Below are 26758 nucleotides of genomic sequence, written 5' to 3' on the forward strand. Positions count from 1 at the left end.
ATATCGCTACTCACTAAAACTGACTAAAAGTACCGATGAAATGGCTCTTTTTTAAAGTGATAAGGCGAATAGTTATAACCCTCCTAATGAATGCTATCAGTGTGACGCTCACTACCAGACCACTGGATTGTTATTAGTCTTGTCTGATCAGTTGGATATAAACCCTGTAGGACGAGAAGTTGTGTGAGGTGGATGGATATATGAAGGGCAGACAAACAGCCATGCAGTGTGGAGTTTTCTCTTTCCTTTACATACATTTCTCATACAGAGGCATAAAGTAGTGAGGCCGGTTAGCGCTCGCTTGCGACTATCTGCCCCCTTGCCTACTCGACAGTGGACCGGCAGGCAGACACAGGTGGCAAATGCTGGTATTGACGCGGGAATTGAACTACGGCATATACCTGTGACAAAAAGGGAAGTCCACTGCCCGTCGACAGCATCTGCTGTCGCCCGTTGGCAGACTGGCATAAGGGGGAAGAACTACACCATTGTGCGCCCCCCACTTCGTGAAAGAAGGAACGGGGAAGGGGAAGAAAGGAAAAACTCCCACGCAAAATAATTCTCTTCAGCACCTCTCCCTAATTGATAGAAGTGCCCCGCTCCTAGAAAGTGATGTAAGCAACCTGTACCCCACAAAGAGTTACAGGAAAAGGAAAAGGACCTTGGCTCTGGAAAAGGTCCTGAGTCTCTGGAGCTGACCCACTACAAAAGGAGTATGCGGGGGAAAATGAATAAAAGGGGAGGGGCGGGACCTACTAGTCCTGGGGGGATACAACGATATCTGGTGGGGGAGACAAGTACGACGGAAAACAGCCAGGAAACCCCCAGCCAGAAGACATTAAGAAAATCAGGCGCGGGCATCAGTAAAACTATGGAGACGGGAGAGGGGCGGGGAGCGGAAAAACCTAAGGACTTATGCTCAACTCGCACTAGGATGGGGGGGGTTAGCTCCCGAGAAGATGACAAGGTCAAAAGAAGGGAAGAATCGGGGAGAAAAGGAGAGGCCCCTCCCCAACCCGAAACTCAACCTGAAACTCAATTTGATATAGAAGGAGACCCAGTGCTGGCGGAGCCACAAGCGACCCTGGGCATGTTGAAAGAGATATTTACAGAGGCATTGACTAAAGTAGAAACTTCACTTAAATCCGATATAGCTGGGATAAGGGCGGACATTGGTCTAGTACTAGGCAGGGTCGAGGAAATGGAGGAAAGAATGAATGGGTATGAACAGAAACTGAGGGACCTAAGCGAACAAGTGAAATCAGCCCAAAAAATAAATAAAGCAATCCTATATAAAATCGAGGATCAGGAAAACCGCGGAAGAAGGAAAAACTTAAGGATAAAAGGTTTGGAAGAAAAATTTAAAAATGAAGAACTCCCTAAGGTGATGCGGGACCTGTTTAATCCTATCCTAGGAAGAGCGGAGGATGAAATACTAAAAATAGATAGAGTGCACCGAGTCTTGGGTTATCGGCCCCAAGCCACAGGAAAACCAAGAGATGTAATAATCAGATTTCATTTCTATGAGGAAAAGGCGCTAGTACTGGGGAATATCCGAAGGAAGGACAAGATTATGTTCCAGGAATCGGAGATACAGATATTCTCAGATCTGGCGGGGGAAACATTGAGGAGAAGAAGGCTCCTTAAACCCCTGACAGATCTGATGAGGTCATTAAATGTTCCCTATCAATGGGGATTTCCAGCATGTCTTAGGGGAAGGAGAGACGGCCGTACTGCAGTATTAAGGTTCCCAGAGGACTTAACGGACTTTTTTAATAGGCTAGAAATCCCCCCACCACCAATTCCAGGATGGGAGGAGGGGGGGGGGAACAACGGAAACAGTGGGGCTATGCAGTGGTCTAGGGTCGGGGACAGGGGGGGGAGAGACGGGGTATAATCACCATCATTGGGGAGCGGGGGGTGGGGGCGGGAGGTGGGGGGGGGGCGCGGGTGCTTCGATAGGCTGTGATTGAGGCGGCCCTCCCAAAGAAAGCTAGGCGGGCAAAAGGTGACCTGCGGGTCACCGGGACACCTATGCGAGGAACAAAAATGGAATTTGTTCACTCCTCTGAAGGGAGGAGGGGGGGAGGGGGATGGGGGAGGGTTAGGGAGGGAGGGGGCTGGGAAGGGGGTGGGAGGAAGGGGGGGGTGGGATGGGGGGCAATCTCTCTCTCAAATAGGGGACATGTACTCTCTCTCACGCTCTCTCGTCTCCCCCTCCTCTCGCTCCCCGCGTCGACCTCCGGCGGGGGGGGGGGCTTCTGCCCCCCCCGGCGGGGGGCGGGGGGTGGGGGGAGGGGAGGAGGATGAGTGAGATATGACAAGGTTGAATTTGATAACATACAATGTGAGGGGTATAAGCACTCCCCAAAAAAAGTTTAGAGTAAACAAGGAGCTAGAATTATATGGGGCGAATGTGATCTGTCTGCAGGAAACGCATATGTCACACGAGGCCAGAGGGGGATTGACATCTTGGAAGTTCCCTACATGGTTCTATGGTGACTCTACTACATGCTACGCGAGGGGGGTAGCAATAGGATTCGAGAGGAGTGTCAGGTTCGAAGTTGAGAAACAAATGGCCGATCCGGAAGGGAGATTTTTGTTCATAAGGGGAAGAATCTTGGATGGAGTATACACTTTTGCGAACATATATGCCCCAAATAGGGACCCAGATAAATTCCTAAGGAAGGCCCTGGATTTATTGGCAGAGTTCAGAAAAGGTAAATTGATAGTGGCGGGGGATCTGAATATGTGCATCGACCCTCGGGTGGACTCTTCTGCGGGGTCCCCCCGATGGACGGGGCTCAGATATAAAAAGATAAAGGCTATGCTTTTAGAATTTCAGCTGGTCGACGCTTGGAGGATTAAACATCCAAATAGCAGAGACTATACCTTCTACTCATCGGTGCATGGGACATTTACACGAATCGACTATGTACTGATTGAACATCAAATGCTCCCAGCACTCAAAGATATAGTAATAAAACCTATCTCCCTATCTGACCATGCCCCAGTTATAGTACAGCTGGAGCTAGCAACAGACCAGGCCAAAAGAGAGACATGGAGATTAAATGAAGCGCTAATTCAGGACCTAGAGACTAGAAGTAGGATTGAAACAGAGCTGGAAGAGTTCTTTATAAGAAATGACTCCCCAGAGGTTACGAGGGGTACGATATGGGAGACCCACAAAGCATTTATAAGAGGAATTTTAATAAGCATCGGGACAGGGAAAAAGAAGGAAACAGGGAAAAGGCTACAAGAGTTAAATAAGGAGATTTGGGAATTGGAGCAACGAACAAGACCAAAGGGGATCCCAGAGAGAGTAGAACTAAAAGATAAGAAGCTAGAATTAGAAGGACTTATGGAGAAGGAAAGGGTGCGAGTCAACCACTGGGCAGAGAGTATAAGATACCAGGAGGGGAATAAATCTGGGAAATGGTTAGCAAGAGTAGTGCGGGAGAGAAGAAATGTGTCCTTCATATCAAAAATAAAAAATGAAAAGGGGGAAATGAAGCATTCCACTCCCGAAATCGCAACGGTCTTTCATGGTTATTATAGCCAGCTATATAAGGTAGGACAGGGAAAGGAGAAAAGCAGGAATAAAAAAGATACTATCGAGTACCTAACAGGAATAGAGTTCCCTACAGTTCCAGAGGATGAGTTAGAGAGGTTAGACGCCCCGGTAACGGTAGACGAGGTGGTGCGGGCAATAAGGGGGATGGCAATCGGGAAGAGTCCAGGCCCGGATGGGTTTCCAACCCTTTATTATAAAAAGTTTGAAAAAATACTGGCGCCCAAACTATGCGAGTATATGAACGCAGTCGCAGAAGGGGAAGAACTTAGGGAAGAAGCACTGATGGCTTACATAACTTTGATATTAAAGGAGGGGAAGGATCCAACAACCCCGGGGAGTTATAGACCGATCTCTCTTCTGAATACGGATGTGAAGATATTTTCAAAAGTAATAGCAGAAAGGCTAAAACCATTACTACCCCAATGGGTCCATAGCGATCAAACGGGGTTTGTCATGGGAAGGGAGGGTAGAGATAACTGCCTTAAAACCCTCATGTTGATCCATGGAGTGGAAAGCAGCGGATCCCCAGTTGCCCTGTTATCAGTGGATGCTGAAAAAGCATTTGACAGGGTCGACTGGGGCTTCATGTTCGAGACCTTAGGATATTTGGGATTAAAAGAAAAAACATTGCGATGGATAAAAGCATTTTACTCCCACCCGACGGCAAAAATAAAAATTAACGGTAACCTTTCCCCAGTAGTAAAGCTATATAATGGAACCAGACAGGGGTGTCCTTTGTCCCCAATGCTGTTTGTTCTGGCCTTGGAACCCTTGTTGGTCTCGATTAGGAAAAATGAAGATATAAGGGGAGTGAGAATTGGTAGAGAAGAGTATAAGGTGTCTGCGTATGCAGATGACATATTATTTTATGCCTCAGAACTCAGGGTGACTCTCCCAAATATAATTAAGGAGATCCATAGATATGGGAGGTTGACAAATTTTAAGATCAACATATCAAAAACTGAAATTCTGAACATAACAGTACCTAAAAAAGAACAAGAGGAACTCCAGAGCTCTTTCCCCTTTATTTGGTGTAGGGAGGAGCTGAGTTATCTGGGGGTAAGAATTACGCCCACATTGTCATCTGTATACGCGGCCAATTATACATATATATTAAATAAGGTCAAAGAATGTTTTAAAAGTATGAGATATAAACCCTTGTCACTAATAGGGAGAGTAAATGCGTTAAAAATGTTCATTTTACCAAAATTGACATATATGTTCCAAATGATCCCAATAAAAGTTCCGCAGGAGTTCTTCACGAAACTTAAAACTCTAACTTTAAAATATATATGGGGACGTAGGAATCCCAGGATCTCTTATGCGACTCTGGAAAGGGGGAAAGTAGGAGGAGGATTAGCAGCCCCAAACTTTAGAAGATACTATCAGGCAGCAGTAATCTCACGAGTGGTGGATTGGGTGTATGATAAAGGGGATAAAGGGTGGGTAAATATAGAGAAAACACAAAGCGGAGTTAATCTAGGAAAAAGGATCTGGATACCAAGGGATTTTCGCGATTTGGGGAGGAGCACTAATCCACTAACTACTAATTTGTTCAAAACATGGGATAAAGTGGGCGAATCAAATCACTGGCAGTACAACTCACCTTTAATTTCTTTATTAGACACAAGTTTTTTTAAACCAGGGAAGGAGGAATTTGTTTATTTCACTAGATGGGCAAAAAAAGATGATATTTTACTGAAAGATGTGATGAACGGGGATAGATTTTGCACTTTAGGAGAAATAAGACAAAGATGGGGAAGTAGGAATTTAGATAGCTGGAGATATGCACAAATTAAACATTTTGTTCAGACTTTGCCTAAGCCACTCCGAGGGACAGGAGATCTCGGACCAATGGAGAGAATGCTCTCGGATTCGAGCTGCAAGAAAAAAAGTATGTCCAAAATCTATAAAATCTTACAGGAGGAAGAGGACCCAGGGGAACCACTATTCCTGAAAAAATGGGAAGAAGAGTTGGGCACCGTGGGTGATAAGGAACGTAGAAAGAAGATCTTAAGAATAGCAGGTACAATATCTAGGGACAATATGTCATTAGAAATGTCATTTAAATTAATGGCAAGATGGTATGTTGTCCCACAAAGAGCGCATAAGAGGAGAGCAGGTATATCAGCACTATGTTGGCGGGGCTGCGATAAGGTGGGAACCTTTGCACACATATGGTGGGAGTGTGGAAAGATTGGCCCATACTGGGAGAAAATTATAGAAAATATTTTCCGAATAACAGGGGGAGAGGTAAAGAAGGAACCATGGACATGCCTGTCTCACGACACTGACAAAACACTGGGGGAATATAAAAACTCATTGACCCCTCACTTACTGATTGCAGCAAAAAGCCTGATCCCAAAGAGATGGGGCACCCCCGAACCCCCATCTATGAGGGAATGGTTAGGCAAAATAGAGTGGGTAAGATCAATGGAGGAATCAATATCTAGAAGAGGGGACCAAGTGGAATCCTACCTCAGTAAGTGGGAAAAATGGCTGGAGTATAAGAAAACAAGGGAATATCTCAGAATGAGTGGATCCGAGGGGAAATGAGGGGGGGAGCGCGGGGGAGAGTTGGAGAGAGAGAGAGGGGAGGGAGGGAGCGGGTCTGGGAGGGGGGTCGGAGATAGATACGAAAATGGAATGGGTAGCATACTTTTTGTAATATACTTCTTCTTTGAAACCTTAATAAAATAAACAAAGAATTAAACAGAGGAAATGTTAAAAAAAAAAAAAAAAAAAAAAAAAAGGTCTGCACGTGATGTGAAAATAGCACTGCCAATAGGCAAAATGGTGGCGATAAGAAGAAGGAACTAAGGTAACAAGGGCGCAAAGTTTGCCACAATTTGATGAAGAGAGACCATGGCGTGCTGTATACTGATGCAAAAAAAAAAAAAAAAAAACAAATCAGGTAACGTCAACGGATCGCTAACAGTCCTCCCTCTATATGGTTGGCTCCTAATATTTTCCATATTAGACCAGGTATGTGTCCAAACAACATACACGCAGCAAAGGCACATTTATGATGCCCTAATGAATTTTTCTCAGTGCACTGATATAATCCCTAAGCAACCTTCTGGTCTTCTGAGGAATTTCGGTGTCCTATTTTTGTGACTTGCTGTGATTCTCCTTAGTACCCAGGACTGGCTTCTGAATACTTTAGTCATGATTTTGTGGCAAAGGTGAGGGTCCAATGTGGCACCTTACACAGCCACGACAATAACTCTTTACGTGGGATCTTGATGAAACTTTGACATACATTTGACTCCATGGCCTAGAAGAGCCTTCATTATTGGCCAGAATAATCCATGCATCCATCTATATTATTTACTAATTGTGTATAAAAAGGTAAACAAACTGTGATAAGGTCATACAGAGTCACCAGTAGATCTTTTAGGTCTTTTATGAGTCTAGATATATTTCAAGACCAACACAAAAGCTTGCATGGTGCAGACTGACAAGTATTTCACTATGAGGCCACCATTGTTGGACACCTCTTGTGTTTTGCAAAGTTTCCCTAAAACAATTACACCTTTCACTCCTCTCCATTTTTGCTGTTTGTGAATCTCACTCTAGGCCTGCTAGTAAACCATAATGCCATGTTTATGTTGGTGGACAAGATCAGACTAGGTTAGCCATAGTGAAAGGGACAACATTCCGTACGGATGGAGAATCTCATTGATACGTTTTCTCTTTTGGTCTTTCCAGATGTATCTTCATGTGTCCGAACTGACAGCAACCTCATTTTCACTGCAATATCTCCAGGTGACTGAAACCAGTTTTTTTTAATCGATAACTTTTACAAGGGACTAAACTTTCTCTCTTTTAATCATATGAAACCTCTCCATACAGTATATACCGCATCTGTTAACTGCTACAGACATAGGACAGCTAGGGGAAAGGGTCATGTGATGGGGAAATGGTCATGTGACGGGGAAATGGTCATGTGACGGGGAAATGGTCATGTGACGGGGAAATGGTCATGTGACTGGGGAAGGGTCATGTGACGGGGAAAGGGTCATGTGACGGGCAAAGGGTCATGTGATGGGATGAACAGCTGCCAGTTGTTTTGAGGCAGAGTGCAGAGATATGACGGAAGTGAATATAGTGAGATCTGATCCAAAACTGTATAGAGAATTGGGAAGTAGTATTGAACACAGTGCCACTCGCATTGTCCCCAAAATTCAAATGTCAATAACAAACATGGTCAGATTTAAATCTCATGTTGAAAATTCTAGTTCAGCTTTTCTCAGCCTTTTCAACACAGAGGAACGCTTCAAATAACGTTCCAGTCTCGGGGAACACCTGCTAAAATTACTATATCTATAACTCATGATACATTAGTGTGATGGTCAGTGGGAAGAATGATCCTTACATTTGTGGTCATTGAGAAGAATTACCCCCCTTTATAGATAGAAAAAAGATCAATGGTGTCAGTGGGAACTTATCAGCAGAAATTGCTCTTTGCTCAGGGAACCCCTAGCAACCTCTGGAGGAACCTTGGGGTCCCATGGAACCCTGGTTGAGAAATTCTGTTCTAGGCAGTCATGTAGGATGACAATTTTTAACAAAACACAGTCCAGCTTTGAAAAATTGAAGATCATAAAAAGCTTACTCTGATATGTCCCTGTCATAAATGACCAATTCATAAACGGAAGGAGCACACATCTGTGCATCTGGAATATTGACCTACAGCTGAACACTTATACATCTCATACTATCAACTTTTATTCATATTCCATAACTCCTAAAGTGATGAAGTTACCTACCTTGGCCACACAAATGTTGATGAACATATCGTTTAGTTAAACATCAAAACATGCCTATTTTACAAGGTCCAGGAGGCTAATAATCTCCTCCAGATCTATGTTATATTTGATATTTAACACATTGTATCTTTTAGTCTGATAAATAATATGCCTGTTTTTAGGTTTTTAAAATAGTATGGAAATACAGATGTGCCCAGGAAGGTTTACATTGAGCGTGTCTGCTGAGCATAATAAAATACTCTATCCCACCTCAAACCCTTTAGTTGAGTGAAGTTAACACTGCAACAAGCTATACAAAAAGATGGCAACTAACCATCTAGCCTTTACAGTCAGGTGCACATGGAAGGGCATCACAAACAAACAAACAAGCAAACATTTTCCAGCACACTTTCCAGATAGCCTGCAAACAAACCAAACTGACCCTGTCTAAAGCCGCGTACACACGGTCGGAGAATCCGTCGGAATGTGTCCTATCGGACCGTGTCGTCAGATAATCTGACTGTGTGTGGTATGCATCAGACTGATTCTGTCCGAATCTCCGTCCGACCCAATTTTCCAACATGTTGGAAATATTTCCCGACCAACTGGGCCGGTCGGACGTAATCCGATCATCTGTAGAGAATTTTGATCGGGCCAAGTGCCACGCATGCTCAGATCAAATTCCTACATCAAAGCTATTGGCTACTAGCCTGAATCCATCGTAACAAAATTACGTCATCACGTTCTGAAAGATCGGATTTTTTCGACAACTTGGTCCGACCGTGTGTATGCAACAGTTTTGGACACAATCCGTCAGACTAAATCTAACGGACAAAATCCGACGGATTTGGTTGGCAGAATCTCCGACCGTGTGTACAGGGGCTTACAATGCACATTAAACAGAGTTTTAACAGAGGATTGCATTGCCCTCATTTGCAAATATATGTGGAAGCCACAGCACCCATGTCAAGGCTCCTCTGTATACTGCAGTCCCAAGGCTATAGTTTTGAGATTCTCCAAGTTGGAGCACATATAGCAGTGGATATATGCTCTGCAACACCCTCTCCAGGTGCAAGAAAAGGCTGCTGCGTTTGGCAGTTGGACGCTCTCATTTTACAATTAAAACTGCTTGGGATACAGAGTCATTTATGAGGGCCAGTGACTCTGCCATGTTAGATTAGGTTATTGCTCTAAATGTGATCCAACTTGATTCTGGCACAGACCCAAAGACCAGACGTTTCCACTGAAGGATCTTTTCACTTTTAAAGAACCCTTTTATTTTACTGTTGCTTTTGTTGTTTTTTAATATATTTTCTGTAAATATTTCTACCACTGGTTTTATTTTTCTTTCAACAAAACAATTTAAAATTGTTAAGCTAAATCTCTAAATGCTCTAACTAAAAATAAAAAAAAAAAAAAAAACGTTGCCTCTCTGGAGAAGTTATTTTACCGTTTTTCTTTTACAATTCTTCAGCACTTGGATGTTCTAGTGAGAGACTGGCAGGATCCTGACCGCTGTGGCCGCGAAGCGGCTCGTACCTACCTACAGCATGAGAGTGAGGTATGATGGCAAATGTGAGGAGGGCTCAGAAAAGGAGTTTTTTTTTTTTTCTACAATTATCACCAGACGTTTAAATTCATACTGCTTTATTTACTTGATGAGGTTACTGATATGATTGAGTTTCTGGCTAAACATTTGTGGACACCTGGCCATCATACCTACATTAGGGTCATCACATAAGTTCAGGTGTTTCCAGTGATGGGTACTGTTAATGCTACAACACACAAAGACATTTTGCTCTCTCAAATTTGGGCAACAGTTTGGAGAAGACCCTTTTCTTTTCCAGTGTGACTGTTCCCCTGTGTACAAAGCCAGCTCCATAAAGACACAATTTGATGAATTTTGTGTGAGGGAACTCAAGTAGCCTGTACAGAGCTCTTACTTCAACCCTACTGAACACCTTTGGATTCATTATTACCCCAAATGGAAGCCAAGTCTTCTTGTCCAACATCAGTACCTGATTTCAATTTAGAACAAATTCCCAAACAAACCCTCCAAAATCCTTTCCAGAGGAGTGGCCATAATTGAGAACCAAAACCATAATAATGGCCATGTGTTTGGAATAAGATGCCAGACAAACTCCTATTGGCATGTTGGGTGTCTACAATCTTTTGGCTATGTACTGTATATTAATTCTAAATGTAACCTTATTATTTTTACAGAAACTGAGGCTGCGGAAAGGTTCAGAATATCGTCTTTTGCTGGACACTCTTAGGAGTCCGTCTATCAGTGGCTTCCTGTTGCCCCACCCCGGGAAAAGGTTCCTGAGATCAAGTCAGGGCACACTGGCAGGTAATTCACACCCTCAGGTACTGTTCCTGTGTAGACAGTTTTCAAAGACAAATTATCTACATTCATTATATAGTCTTTGTTTGCACCGTACCATTGCTGCTAAAAAATTTATTGGCTGTGTACAGATAATGAACATTTCCTGCCATGGCAATAGGTTCTGTACAGAAACATTTTATAGGAAAGGTATTGTTTTCAGGCAAGTATGGACTTGTAATGGTACTATACAAGGAAATCAACACATATATGTTCTATAAAAGGTATTTTTTTTTATTACAACTGAATAAAAACATACATGAATAAAAGGAGTTGTGTCACAATAGGGCACTAGTGGCGCTCTCTATTAAATGGATAATAATGCAGTGATGGCAAAAGGCTGGAATTTAAAGTGAAGTTCCGCCAAAAAAATAAAAATTAAAATAAGTCAGCAGCTACAAATGCTGCAGCTGCTGACTTTTAAAATATGGACACTTAGTTGTCCAGGGTGCCCGCGATGTCCTCATCCGAAGCCAACCTGTCCCTCGGCTCCTGGGTGGAGGTGCTGCCATCTTCAGTAAGGGAATCTGGAAGTGAAGCCTTGCAGCTTCACAAACTGGTTCCCTACTGCACATGCGTGAGTCCTGACTGGTCCCTGCTGTCTTCTGGGACCTGTGTGTCCCAGAAGACACACAGGGGAGAGGGGGGGCTCACCAGGTCCATCCTTCAGGTATTGCACCATCCACAGGGATGTAGAGATCAAGTGCTCCTCCTGGGCATCCTGTGGCCAGTAGGAAGCAAACCAGTGTGGAACGCGGGCAGAAATGACGTCACCAGATGGACCAGATAGTCCCTGGCCGTCTCTATGACATTTTGGAGGTTGGGCGCAACGTTATGACGTAATTTCTGCCTTCAGAAGAAGTAAACACTGCTGTGTTTTTAATTGGAAAGGAGCATATATATATATATATATATATATATATATATATATATATATTTTTTTTTTAATCTCAGGCTTTCCAGCCTAGAGGAGAGATCTTGGGACATGTACACCCCGGATCTCTCTGTGTCATGCACTATTCCTAGGAATAAAAGTGATAAAAAAATTTTTTTCAAAAAATTAAAGGGAAAGTGTAAATAAAAATAAAATAGACAATAAAAAAAAATGTAAAGCGCCCCTGTTCCCGCGCCTACATATGTAAATGGTGTTCAAAACCACACATGTGTGGTATCACTGCGAACGTTAGAGTGAGAGCAATAATTATAGCACTAGACCTCCTCTGTAACTCTTAACATGTAACCTGTAAAAAAATTTAAAGTGCTGTCTATGGAAGTTTTTAAGTACCAAAGTCTGGCCACCTTTACACAAGTGTGTACAATTTTAAAGCGTGACGTGTCAGGTATCTATTTACTCGACGTAACATCATCTTTCACATTATACAAAAAAATCAGGCTAACTTTAGTTGAGTTTTTTTTTTTTTTTTTTTCAAGAAACTATTTTGTTTGAAAAATTGCTGTGTGACATAAAAAATTGCAACGACCGAAATTGTAATTCCTGAGGGTCTCTAAAAAAAGAAAAAAAAAACATATATTATGTTTGGGGGTTCTAAGTAATTTTCTAGCAAGAAAATTATGATTTTTACATGCCTGTGGGCTCCAACCAGCTAAACTCTTCTCCCGCCACCTCTTATATTGTACACCCAATGGCTCCACTTGTGACATTTCTTCATTGGGACTTTAGAGCCTTCAAGAAAATTTCTGCTGACATTGTGTGTCTTTCCATCCAATCACAGTCCTTCTCTATTCACAGACATGGATGAAGATTTCAAAGAACACCTCACAAGATACATCTCCGATCTTGCGGCAGGAGTTTGGGTCCACCGCAAAACTGATATCAGTGGAGAGACGATCACCTGCGCCCATGTGGGGAGAGCACTGAAGGTCAGTCCACCCCAAAGACAACTGGTCCTACTATTGGAACATAGAAAACCAGTGTAATGACCCATAGCAATCAGTATTACTGATGTCCTACTACTGCAAGATAGAATCTGGTTGCTAAGCAGAGCTATACAAGTTTAAATCTCGCAGCTTCTTCTACAGCTAATGTGAGGGCTCTAGAGAAGATAAAGTATCCAAAATTCTCTAGCTCACTCACCTAAACCCAATCACTATGGAATGTGTCAAGGCAGATGTTGATTTTCAAGAACATAATGGGAGGTGTGATATTTTGTAAAAGCACCGGTTTGATTTTCATCCTCTAATCCCATAGTACTATGAAGTCTGGGACGTATGCTAAAGCCCAACTCCAAAAAGTTTAAATTGTGCATTGTGCTTCAATTACCTTTCTCCTCTTGTTTCCAAACTCCTCCTCTTAAGCCAGGGGTAGGCAACCTCGGAACTCCAACTGTGGGTAAACTACAAATCCCAATCACGCCTCTGCCACTAGGAGTCATGCCCATGATTGTCAGGATCAAGGGACTTGTAGTTTCACCACAGCTGGAGAGCCAAGGTTGCCTACCCCTGTCTAAAGCCACCTTGCAGTGTAATGGATCAGAGTCATGGTGTCCTACATCAACCAAACGACTTTCCTACCTTGGGTAGCAGACATTGTTTGTTTCCTGCTTGTTATCTTCTTGGGCACCAGTCGCCTGTCTGTCCCCCCTGATTTCTCCTGACTCTGGAGTTTAAGTGAAGGCCTGGTTGCTGGAAGTTTCATCTCCACCAATGAAAGGATTTCCACATCATTCGGGCATCGATGTGGACATCCAAACGAGGACCCTAAAAAGAAAACTGAAGAAGGGAGAAGGATAGGGGTGGTGGTGTTATATGACTGTGGCTTTAGGTGGGTAAATGGGCATTTGGATCTTTTTTTTTTTTTTTTGTTTCATAATAACCATCAGAAGGGGTGGAGGTGGGGGTGTTACAAATATCTGTGGAGTTTAACTATTTATAATGTATTAATAATGTTGTTCGTAACCATAAGCCAACCCTAGAGGAATATATAAACTCCCATTGGGTTGAGGTTTTAAAGTGAGCCCCCCCACCAAAAAAAAGAAAGCCTTTCTTCGAGCTGTCTTTAATGCCCTGTACACACGATGGGATTTTCCGATGGAAAATGTGTGATGGGAGCCTGTTGTCAGAAATTCCGACCGTGTGTAGGCCCAATCACACATTTTCCATAGGAATTTCAGTCATACAAAATTTGAGATCTGGTTCTCAAATTTTCCGACAACAAAATCCGTTGTCGGAAATTCTGATCATGTGTAAACAATTCTGACGCACACACATGCTCGAAATCAAGCAGAACATTTGTGTGACCGTGTGTATGCAAGACAAGTTTGAGCCAACATCGTCAGAAAAAAGCCCATGGATTTTGTTGTCAGAAAATCCTACTGTGTGTACAGAGCATAAGAAGAACTTGCTCACATTATTTATGCCGGTCAGGTAATGTTCCAGGAAGATCCTCTTCTGAATACGGGGAAAGGGGGATCGTTCTTCCAGGACTAAGCAACGCTTAGGTAATGGCACATGAGTGCCGCTAAGCCTTGGTGGAGTATTGTGAGCTCAGCCTGTGTAATGAAATGCCACCTAGTGGCATCATGTAAACCACAGGCTGGGCTTGCAGTAAATGGGTAGAATGGCTGAGTAGTGTTCTGCCCTAAACAGGACTACCAGTGCTGGACCAAGGACAAAGCAATATAGAGAGATTGAAACTTGACATTACTTTACTTTTTTTTTTTTTTTTTTTTATATATGGAATGAAAGAGGGACTTATAAATAGAAATAAAATAAAGCTCCAGTTTGAGTTCAGACAATAACACACTATCCTTATTTTATAGGAATTTGTCGTCATACTACAGAGGAGACCGTACAGCTTTACTTCCCCCTTGCAGGTATTTATTACAGTATGTTATATTGGACATTTTTATATAATGGACACTCCTGATGGCCTGTATGTAAAATATTTGTGTTATTTTTATCTTCTAATGGGCTAATTATTATTTTTTTTGTGTTTTTTGTTTTGTTTTTGTTTGTTTTTGCTTGAGTTCTACTTTAATCAGACCCATTGGAGTTTATTTATGAACTATTTTTGCGTAGAAACCAATCAGCTTCCAGGTCATTGCCAAAGCTTAATTGAACAAGCTGAGGTTAGATGCTGATTGGTTGCTTTGCAGAAGTGAGACTGATTTCGCACTCTCCCAGCTTTAGTGAATTAACCGCGTTGTGTCCAATTCTCCCAACAGATGTTTTATTCACTTGAAAACCGGAAACACTTGAGTACTGTCTTACAAAGATTTCAGGAATTCCTGGAGCAGCAGGTAACAATACTGAGACCCCTCATTACCCGATACTCCGACATGTCTTTTTGTATATTTAATGTCAACATTTTATATGGAGAAAATGAACACATCTGAGCTGCATTCCTCTGTACTGAAAAAAATAAATAAATTGATAGTGAAATGTAAAGTTGATGTGAGCTAAAATTAAATGTTAAAATGTTACATTATTTAACCAGTTCCTGACCGCCGCATGTACTTTTACGTCAACAGAATGGCACGACTACGCAAATGGGCGTACCTGTAAGTCCCTTTTTGAATTTGCTCCGTGAGTGTGATTGTGGGTCCCCGCAGACTCGATGTCAGCAGGGACACCCGCGATCGTCTCGCGGAAAGGAAGAAAGAGGAAATTCTGAAGTATGAATTAAATACTTGTATAGCGCACAATGCGAACTGAATCGCCTCTAGGCGCTGAAGTAAACAAAGCATCTCCCCGTTCTGCCTAGTGAGAGTGTCACTGATCTCTGCTCCCTGTGATCGGGAGCGGTGATCAGTGATGTGTCACACGTAGCCCCTCCCCTCCCGAGTTAGAATCACTCCCTAGGACACACTTAACCCTTACAGCACCGCCTAGTGTTAACCCCTTCACTGCCAGTCACATTTACACAGTAATCAATGCCTTTTAAATCGCACTGATCGCTGTATAAATGTGAATGGTCCCAAGAATGTGTCAAAATTGTCCGACATGTCCACCATGGTGTTGCAGTCCTGATAAAAAAAAATCGCATTACTAGTAAAAAAAAAAAAAATATTAATAAAAATGCCATAAAATGTTCCCCTATTTTGTAGATGCTATAACTTTTGCGCAAACCAATCAATAAACGCTTATTGCAGTTTTTTTTTTTTTTTTCAAAAAATATGTTGAATACATATTGGCCTAAACTGAGGAAAACTTTTTTCTTTTCAATATTGTCCCTATTTTTTTGTTTATAGAGCAAAAAAATTTAAATAAAAAAATGCAGAGGTGATCAAATGCCACCAAAAGAAAGCTCTATTTGTGGGGAAAAAAGGACGTCAGTTTTGTTTGGGAGCCACATCGCACGACCGCGCAATTATCAGTTAAAGCGACACAGTGCCAAATTGCAAAAAGTGCTCTGGTCTTTGGCCAGCCTAATGGTCCAGGGCTTATGTGGTTAAAAAAAATAAAACTTTTTTTTTTTTTTTTTTTTTGCGCGCTATCCTAATGATCTGTAATTGCTTGTAAAATCATTTATTTATTTATTTTTTCTATATTGAAGCTTTTTTTTTAAATCTCGGATCTTGAATGGAAGTTTTTTTAGGCACTTCCTGTAGCTAGTGGGTTTAGAAATACAGGCTATATATCATAGTAATCCAATAATTGCCCATAAAATCAATACTGAATTAAAAAGTAATTGATGGTAAAAGGTAGACCTAAATCCAATCACTAAAGTTTTTAATATGTCAAATTCATTTAAAAAATTGTTTTAAAAAGTTAGTTGTCTCCATGTCACATGCTCCTCTGGAGACTACAAGTTGTTATGCCTACACACATAGATTCGAACGTTCGAAATAAAAAGTGCTAATTTTAATGGCTAATATGCAAGATACTGTCCTAAAAAGAGTTTGGGGACCTGGCTCCTGCCCCAGGGGACATGGGTCAATGCCTAAAATGTTTTTAAAAATGGCCGTTTTGGCGGGAGCACTGATTTTAATGACTATTAAAGTGAAAAAAAAAAAAGTGAAATATTCCTTTAAATATGGTGCCTGGGGGGTGTCTGTAGTATGCCTGTGAAGTGCCACGTGTTTCCGGTGTTTAGAACAGTCCCTGCACAAAATGACATTAAACGGAAATAACGTCATTTAAAACTGCTTGCGTTTTTAATGTAATATCTGGTTCTGGCAATATGGATGAAAATCATTGAGAAAAATTGCATGGGTAGCCCCCCCTGCCCATTAACAGCCCCTTTTGGGTCTTGTACGGATATTAAGGGGAACCCCGTACCCATATTAAAAAAAGGAAATGCGTGTGGCCCCCAGGCCCTATATACTCAGAACAGCAGTATACAGGCGATGCAAACAAGACAGGGACTGTGTAAATTTGTTGTGTTAAGTGGAATCTGTTTGTAATTTTGAACTGGTACATTTTTAAAGTGTAGCTCCAGTCAAAAAATCTATTTTTAAGCTTTTTGGAAAACATAGGGAAGGGTTATCACCCCTGTATAATTTGTTTTGCCGTCCGTCTTTTTTCATCTCACTTCCTGTTGTCTCCTCCCGTTTGCAAGTAGGAGACGTTTGTAAGTTGGATGTTTGAAAGTAGGGGCCTGCCCTATATGCTCTGCAGAAATGGCGGAACAAGGTGTTGGTGTTGCCACAACATTGTAAGCCCTCAAAGTGACTCTAGAATTGCAATTACATGCCATTGTTGAACAGTGGTAGAAAAATTGGGCCTTTGGTGGTTGTGGTACTGGTGCTGGTGCCACAACAGTTACTCTTGGTGGGCGCAGGAATGGGCCCTGCTGTGAAATATTATATCAGGAATTGTAATTACATGTCCCTGTTAAACAGGGGCTGAAAAATTGGGCCTTAGGCACTGGTGCTGGTGCCACGATACTGCAACCTCTCCCATATACTCTAGTTGTAGTGCAGGAATGAGCCCGGCTGCAAAGCATTGCATCAAAAATTGTAATTAAATGCCCCTGTTAAACAGGGGCTGAAAAATTGGGCTGGTGGCACTGGTGCTGGTATAGGTGGATATAATGGTGTATAGTGCGCTCAGGGCACGCAGACAACACACACAATCTCCTACAACTGACTGCAAGCTTTATTACAGAAGAGCAATATAGCTAGCTATATAGGTGGATAATGGTGTATACTGCGGTCAGGGCACGCAGACAACACCCACAAACTCCTGCAGATTGCTAAAAGCTCAATTACAGAAGAGCAAGAACGCAAAATCATCCGATTAACGAACGGTGTATACTGTGTTGAAGGTACACAGAACACCCACTAACTCCTACAGACGCCAACACACTACACAAGGCCACCGCGCTGGTGGCCTTATATAGTGTGGGGCGTGTACTACACAGCCTGAGCTATGATTGGCCACAGGCATCCTGCCTGTGGCCAATCATGGCTCTCCTTGCTGCCGGCACTGTGATTGGCCAAGCATGCGGGGTCACAGTGCATGCTTGGCCAATCATGAGCCAGCAATGCACTGCGATGGCGCAGCGCATTGTGGGCCATGAGCACCACACGAATTTGGCGCGAACGGCCCATAACGTTCGGTATTCGCCGAACGTGCGAACAGCCGATGTTCGAGTCGAACGTATGTTCATCCCTAGCTGCAGTTCAGAAGAAGGTCCAGAAGAGTAGAGCGATGTGGCTTTTTGGTAAACCGAGCTTGATGCAGTTGTATAGGGATTGCTTCCTTAAAGTGCTATTAAAGTCTTGGCTTTTGAGATTAAAACTAACAAACATGTTATACTCACCTGCTCTTTGTAATGGTTTTGCACAGAGTAGCCCGATCCTCCTCTTCTGGGGTCCCACACCTGTGTTCCTGGCCCCTCCCTCCTGCCGAGTGCCCCTACAGCAAGAAGCATTGCTCTGTGTGTCCATTCAGACACAAAGCCCCCTTGGTCCTGCCCCCAATATCTCCTCATTGGCTCACTGACGTGATAGCAGTGGGAGCCAATGGCACTCCGCTGCTGTCTCAGCCAATGAGGAGGGTGTGTCCTGGACAGCCAAGACTCTTGGGCAACATCACTGGATTGAGATTGGCTCAGGTAAGTATTAGGGGGACTGCTACACAAAGAAGGTTTTTTTTTTTTATCTTAAAGCAAAGAAAGCATTGAGATTGAAAACCTTCTGAGTTTAGAAACACTTTAGGAATTTTTTTTAGTAGTACAAAGGGGTAGGAAGAAGCAAAAGAGAAAGAGGAACAGATGCAAAGGGAAAGAGTTTGAGAAGGGGATTGAGGTAGAAGGAGCACTCCTCTCCTGTGCTCAAACAAAGTTGGCATTTACAACTTCCTCCTATGGAGATCCAGAGACTTGACTGATGGAGCCACTAAATGTTATAATGTTACATATTTTTGACCAGCTTTGGAGAAATAAGTAATATTGTTCTATCCAACCTAAGAGACTCCTAGAAATGTAATTTTGAAGTTCATGTTAATTATCCCCTTCAGAGAATATTTGAATAAATTGCCCAGATATTTAACCAAACTTGCACGTTCCGATATAGAATTTCTATGGATTAATGTAGGTGGTGTTGTATGTAGCACCAGATGTTCTAGTTTCACACTAACCTGGGCAAGTCCAACATTTTTGATTTTTACTGTTCTTTTTCTCCTACAGCTCCCTGCCAACGCTTCTCCATTTAAGGTCCTTGGGGTGAGGACATCTCAGATGAGGACCAGGGTCAGAGAGCAGGCTGATGTTCTTCTAGATACGTATGAGGGTATCCTGAGAGGCGATAATGCTGCAGAGAAGGGGATGCTCATGGAAGAGATGAAATCTCTGTTGAAAGAAAAAGAAGAGCGTTTCTGCGCCGACTATTCAAAGCGCTTCACCAGGTGCGCAGTGGGCATTGGCTGTGCAGTAGGAGGCGGAGTCCTGAGCCTGGCCGGTGGGGTTGTAGGGGCAGCTGTGGCTGGGACTGTGCTCGCCGTTGAGGCTGTAGGTTTATTGGGCAGCACAACCGCGGCAGTGGTCACAGGGGCGCTCGGAGGCTCCGTCGCCCTCGGAGCTATCGGCACAGGTGTTGGAGCGGGCGTTGGTCGCGTTGTTGGACACGTGGAAAAGAAAAAAGACACAAAAGCAGAGCGCAGTACAGAGGCGTCCACAGAGGACACCGAACATCTGGTGGACAAATAAGACTGGCATCATTCCTGGAAATATCTCTGGAACTTCTTTTATTTATGAACTGTTTAATATAACAGTGGCACATTCTTTTACCGGATATCTTTATATGTGTATTTAACATTTATTAGCTTTACTTTTTTGGGTAATTATTTTTTGATTGATTTGAAATTGGATTTCGTATTTGCATTACATTTCTTTCAGAGATATAAATTACAATACATTCTAGAAACCAGATACAGGACCTGTGCCAACCAGCTTTTGTTTGCACCAGAACTGCTTAGTTTCCTTCATACAAGTCAAAAGGAGTGCGAAAGCAGTTCAGAGCAGGTTGATACATCTTAGAAGGTTACCTGTATCTGTTAATGAACCATGAATGACCGCTTAAGGTTCTAAACTCATCTCAAGTTCAAGTGAAATCCACCTGAAGGCAAACTGCCCATCATCACAGGCCCACGTAGGAGACCTCTCTAAATAACACCAATGTCCCACAGGTCCATTGAAGGCAAGCCTTGTTCTGAAACTTAATTTTTACAATAAACTAAGAGTTCCTAATTATATTTTCTATGTGATTTGTGTCTTACTAAAATTTATATATATATATTTTTTTTTTTTCAATTGTTTTTAATATGTTTTAAGAATACAGATATGAAGATTAGTGAAGCAGCCTCTACTTTAGGTAGGTGCTAGAAGTAGGATTTTTTTGTGTGCAGGTTAATTTAATCAGGCTTAGCTGGAAGCTAGGCCTGTTTGTTTTGATCTGTGTGGACTGGGAGTGGCCTGGCCCTAGAGCAGGATCAGGTGATTTACAGATAGCCACATCTTTCGGTTACCTCCCTCTGTCTTCTAGAGGATTCTAGTAGAGAGGAGGGGGAAGAGAGGTGGAGCTGTCTGAAGGTGTCTCAGGTAGGGTTGCCACATCATCCCTTTAATCCAGGACACACATTAATTACACAGGTTCTGAGGCTGATTAAGGTGGTAATTAAACTCACTTGGTGCCTTATCTGCAATAAATCAGCCTCAGAACCTGTGTAATTAATATGTGCCCTGGATTAAAGGGATGATGTAGCAACTCTAGTCTCAGGGAGCCCTGACCAGTCCCCAACTAGGATTGGCAGGTGGCAGGCCTCCTTGACATACCCAGGGTCAGCACTGCTGGGGAGGAGTTGTTTGGTGGAAGAAGCTGGAGATGGAGCACTAGGTTGTTGAGTGGCCTTTGAGGCACTCCCATTCTGGTGGGGGGGGGTGACCTTGGGCCTGTGGGGTTCGGGTGCAAGTTGGAGCCATTCTGAGTAACAATGAAGGATCTGGACAGAAGGCACGGAGAGGGGATGAGAGAGACGACGGGAAGCTAGTGTTACCAGGCAAGTTTCCAGGAGGGATCCACCGAAGTGCAGTGCCGGTGAGTGACGGGCACAGTTGGGAGAGCGGGGTAGGCATGCCAGATCGGACTTGGAGAGTGCAGTCTGAGATGGATGTAGAGCCAGAAGAAGAGACTGTGGAGTCGGGCGGCTGCAGTCAGGAGGGCTGGCAGGGCCTGAAGAGGACTGCTTGGGAGCAGTAGTCCACCATAGGACAGCTAGCATTAAAAGATTTTTCTTTCACTATTTGTTGCTACACTAAAGGGGCCCTCACTGTCCCTGCCTGCAAATGGCAGTTTCTAAGGCCTGACCGAGTCAGAGTTGGGTCTACCATGTGCTATCTGTGCCTGTAACCAAGTATTGTACAGGAGAGAGAGGTATCCCATAATTTTCCTTGCCCTATCCAACTTCAAAATCCCTCAAAAATACAAAACAAACATACGGACTGTTCATTATCTCTAAGGTGAATGGGAAGTGAATTCTGGGCTGGGCAGAGGTGACGGGTAGGACCACAATATCTAGCAGCCCCTGCGGGGGTACCGCTACATCAGCAAAGTAAATATTTTTACTTTAAAGTAAGCGTTCACACATATCTCTACAGATAATAATGGTGGTCAGGATTAGGGATGAGCTGAACACCCCCCGGTTCGGTTCGCACCAGAACTTTCGAACGGACCCCAAATTCGAACGAACTTTAGAACCCCATTGACGTCTATGGGACTCGAACGTTCGAAATTAAAAGTGCTAATTTTAACGGCTAATATGCAAGATACTGTCCTAAAAATGGTTTGGGGACCTGGCTCTTGCCCCAGGGGACATGGGTCAATGCCTAAAATGTTTTTAAAAATGGCCATTTTGGCGGGAGCACTGATTTTAATGATGATTAAAGTGAAAAATAAAAGTGAAATATTACTTTAAATATGGTGCCTAGGGGGTGTCTGTAGTATGCCTGTGAAGTGCCACGTGTTTCCCGTGTTTAGAACAGTCCCTGCACAATATGACATTAAACGGAAATAACACCATTTAAAACTGCTTGCGATTTTAATGTTATATCTGGTTCCTGCAATATGGTTGAAAATCATTGAGAAAAATGGCATGGGTAGCCCTCCCTGCCCATTACCAGCCCCTTTGGGTTTCGTACGCATATTAAGGGGAACCCCGTACCCATATTGAAAAAAGGAAATGCATGTGGCCCCCAGGCCCTATATACTCAGAACAGCAGTATACAGGCGGTGCAAACAAGACAGGGACTGTGTAGGTTTGTTGTGTTAAGTTGAATCTGTTTGTAATTTTCAACTGGCACATTTTTAAAGTGTAGCTCCAGTCAAAAAATCAATTTTTAAGCTTTTTGGAAAACATAGGGAAGGGTTATCACCCCTGTATAATTTGTTTTGTCGTCCATCTTTTTTCATCTCACTTGCTGTTGTCTCCTTCCATTTGCAAGTAGGAGATGTTTGTAAGTTGGATGTTTGAAAGTAGGGGCCTGCCCTATATGCTCTGCAGAAATGGCGGAACAAGGTGTTGGTTTTGCCACAACATTGTAAGCCCTCAAAGTGACTCTTGCTGGGCGCTGTAGCACCCTGCTGTGAACGATTATATCAAGAACTGTAATTACATGCCATTGTTGAACAGTGGTAGAAAAATTGACCTTTGGTGGTTGTGGTGCTGGTGCCACAACACTATAAGTCCTCACAGTTACTCTGGGTGGGCACAGGAATGGGCCCTCCTGTGAAATATTATATCAAGAATTGTAATTACATGTCCCTGTTAAACAAAGGCAGAAAAATTGGGCCTTAGGCACTGGTGCTGTTGCCACGACACTGCAACCTCTCCCATATACTCTAGTTTTATTGCAGGAATTAGCCCTGCTGCAAAGCATTGCATCAAAAATTGTACTTAAACGCCCCTGTTAAACAGGGGCAGAAAAATTGGGCTAATGGCATCACTCAGAACCAGAAATGTTCTTCCAACATATCAGCGGAGGTGGAAGAGGATAGACAATCAACATAACAGGACAGTCACTCAGCATCAGCATAGGCAGTCTTGAAGGGATGTGATATTTCAAAAAAAATTCTTCGGTTACATCAGGTGCTTGGTAGCTGTGGGTGATCCAAGACTGATTCATCTTGATGAAGGTCAGTCGATCAACTGATTCGGTGGACAGGCGCACCCTGTGATGGGTAACAAAGCCACCAGCAGCACTGAAGGTGCGTTCCGAAAGAACGCTGGATGCAGGACAGGCCAGTAGCTCAATTGCATACTGTGCAAGCTCTGGCCAGTGATTCATCCTCAAGACCCAGTAAGCCAGAGGATTTTCGGTGGGGAAGGTGTCCAAGTCTGACCTTGCCCCTAGGTATTCCTGCACCATGTAAATCATACGCTGGCGATGGTTGCTGGAACCGATCATACCTTGGGGCTGCGGACTAAAAAATTGTCTGAAAGCATCAGTCAGACGGCCACCTTCTCCACCGCTCCTTCTGACCGATGCCTCAGCAACACGTTGTCCAGGGCCAGGAGTTTGTAACCTCCCAGTCTCTGGGAAAGCATTGCACAGACCTTTCTGCAAGGCCTCCCGGAGATGTCTCATCGTCTGCTCCCTCTGCGATGGCAAGATAAGGTCGGCAACCTTACCCTTGTATCGTGGATCAAGGAGAGTGGCCAGCCAGTAATGGTCCCTCTCCTTGATCCAAAGAATACGAGGATCCTTCCGCAGGCTTTGCAGGATCAGGGAGGCCATGCAGCGTAGGTTAGCTGAGGCATTCGGTCCGGAGTCCTCTGGGTCACTAAGGGCAACATGATCCGCAGCTACCTCCTCCCAGCCACGTACAAGTCCACGTGTTTCTTGGGACTGTAAATCATCCCTACAAGACTGCTGCTGATGCTGAGTGCCAACCTCCACCTCCATGCTGACACAATCATCCTCCTCCTCCTCTTCCTCCTCCTCATCCTCTTCCTGTGTGATGGGTGGCACAGCAGGAACACTGTCTGGATAAAGGGGGCCTTGAGAGGCAAGGAAGTCCTCTTCCTGCCTCTGTTCTGCCTCAAGTGCCCTGTCCATTATTCCACGCAGCGTATGCTCCAAGAGGTGGACAAGAGGTACAGTGTCACTGATGCATGCACTGTCACTGCTCACCATCCTTGTGGCCTCCACAAACGGTGACAGGATAGTGCATGCATCCCTGATCAAGCCCCACTGGCGTGGTGAGAAAAAACCGAGCTCCCCTGACCCTGTCCTGGTGCCGTAGTCGCACAGGTACTCATTGATGGCCCTCTGCTGCGTGTGCAGCCACTGCAGCATGGCCAACGTTGAGTTCCACCTGGTGGGCATGTCACATATAAGGCGGTTCTTGGGCAGGTTCAACTCCTTTTGGAGCTCAGCCAGCCGAGCACAGGCATTAAATGATCGGTGGAAATGCACACAGACTTTCCTGGCCTGCTTCAGTACATCCTGTAAGCCGGAGTACCTGCCCAAGAACCGCTACACCACCAGGTTAAGGACGTGAGCTACACAGGGCACATGGGTTAGTTGCCCCTTTCGGAGGGCGGAGAGGAGGTTAGTGCCATTGTCACAAACCACCATTCCTGGCTTAAGCTGGCGTGGCGTCAACCACCTCTCGGCCTGCCCCTGCAGAGCTGACAAAACATCCGCCCCAGTGTGGCTCCTGTCCCCCAAACAAACCAGCGCAAGCACGGCATGGCATCGTTTTGCCTGCGTACTTGCGTAGCCCCTGGAACGCCTACGGAACACCGCTGGTTCTGAGGACAGAGCACTTGAAGAGGCCATGGAGGAAGAAGAAGAGGAGGGGGTGGAGGAGAGAGGTGTGTCACAACCAATAGTAGCATTTTGGAGGCGGAACAACCTCCAACACTACTGCACCTTGTCCTGCATCCTTCCCAGCTGCCAGAAGAGTGACCCAATGGGCCGTGAAAGACAGGTAACGTCCCTGTCCATGCCTGCTGGACCATGAGTCAGCGGTAATATGCACCTTACCGCTGACCGCCCTGTCCAGCGAGGCAAGGACATTGCCTTTCACATGCCAGTAGAGAGCCGGAATCGCCTTCCGTGAGAAAAAGTGGCGTTTGGGGACCTGCCACTGAGGAACCGCGCATTGTACAAACTCACGGAAGGGAAGTCTACCAACTGAAAAGGCAGCAGTTGAAGTGCTAGCAATTTAGCCAAGCTAGCATTCAACCGCTGGGCATGTGGATGGCTGGGAGTGAACTTCTTTCGCCGGTCCAGCAGCTGGGGCAGGGACATTTGCCTGCTATAATCGGACGTGGGTGTACTGCTAGCAGAGTGCCTGGAAACACTTGGCTGTGACACACCTAATTCTACACCTTCATTCCTCTCAGAGCAGGTTTCAGAGAGGACTGAAGGTCTAGTGGGGTTGGAGATGCCAGCTGATGAAGAGCAAGGAGAGGGCCGCTTTGTTCTTTGGTGTGGGTCTTTGAGGTACGCTTGCCAACGAGCTGCATGGCAGGTCAACATATGTCTGGTCAAGTATGTGTTGCCCAAGCGGCTGATGTTTTGGCCACGCGAGATACGCTTGAGACTGCACTCGTCTCAAAAAAGGCCCACACCAAAGAACTTTTAGAATAACGTGCAGAGGCAGCGCCCTGTACAGGCGGAGCTCTGCGGTGTGATTCAGTCGGTGTGCTGCCCCTAAGCTGGCCCCCGGAGGACATCCTGCCTCGTTGTACATGTGCCTCCTCCTCCTCCTCCTCCTCTCTCCTACCAGGCACCCACGTGGAGTCAGTGCCCTCATCATCCCCTCCCTCTTCATCGCTGTAGCAAACCTGGCAGTATGCTGCAGCTTGTGGAACATGACTGCCAGATTGCTGTCCTTCTTGAGCATCCCCTCTCTCTGCATTCACGCTACTGCCTTCCTCTAGCTGAGTGTCATCATCAGAGGCTACAAAACACTGGGCATCCTCCTGGAGCATGTACCCAACACTGTGCTCAAAGAGTTCAGGAGACTCCTCAGGAGGACGTGGTGGGTCTAGGGAAGGAGTCACTGATGATGACATTGAGAGGAGGGAAGACTATGCGTTGGCAGCTACTTTGCTAGTACCCTGAGACTGGGTGAGAGAGGATGAGGAGGATGAAGAGGGCTTGGTCATTTACTCTACCAAGTCGTTGGCATGTTGCGGCTCAACATGTCCAGCTGCCGAAAAGAAGGACAAGCGTGTCCCATGGCCACGTGCTGATGACAATGCACCGCGTCCACGACCAGCACTGTGGTCTCTAGACACAGAGCCTGCTTGCCCTCTTTTATCGGCTCGCGCCTGTCTGCCTCTCCTTGCTGGCCTTCCGGACATGGTAATGGCCTGAAGGGAGTTGGGTAAAAAAGCAGTTGGGTAGTGTATATTGTGCTGGAGGCACACAACACCCACTAACTCCTGCAGATGCCTTTATTATAGAACACCAGAGATAAAGGGCTATATACAGATGTATACTGTGCTCTGCTGGAGGCACACACAACTTCCAATAACTCCTGCAGATGGCAAGTGGTCTCAAATAGAGAAGAGCTATGTAGGTGGATATAGCGGTGTGTACTGGGTACAGAGCACGCAGACAGCACGCACAAG

At 44.4% G+C, this 26758-nt stretch overlaps 1 protein-coding gene across 1 annotated transcript in view; it reads left to right on the forward strand.

Moving 5' to 3' along the window:
- The window catches only part of LOC143923407 (RING finger protein 112-like), a 47718-nt gene extending 27350 nt beyond the window's left edge, over window positions 1-20368 (forward strand). The window contains exons 8-14 of the mRNA XM_077447065.1: window positions 7286-7342; window positions 9800-9886; window positions 10549-10678; window positions 12462-12592; window positions 14491-14544; window positions 14896-14970; window positions 19305-20368. Coding sequence (XP_077303191.1) covers window positions 7286-7342; window positions 9800-9886; window positions 10549-10678; window positions 12462-12592; window positions 14491-14544; window positions 14896-14970; window positions 19305-19823 — 1053 coding nt within the window. The 3' untranslated portion in view covers window positions 19824-20368. The remainder of the gene's footprint in view (window positions 1-7285; window positions 7343-9799; window positions 9887-10548; window positions 10679-12461; window positions 12593-14490; window positions 14545-14895; window positions 14971-19304) is intronic.
- The last annotated feature ends 6390 nt before the right edge of the window (window positions 20369-26758 follow it).

The sequence above is a fragment of the Lithobates pipiens genome, unplaced genomic scaffold (genome assembly GCF_037356315.1).
Source record: "Lithobates pipiens isolate NorthernLeopardFrog02 unplaced genomic scaffold, aLitPip1_a1.2 Scaffold_22, whole genome shotgun sequence".
Taxonomy (NCBI): Eukaryota; Metazoa; Chordata; class Amphibia; order Anura; family Ranidae; genus Lithobates; species Lithobates pipiens.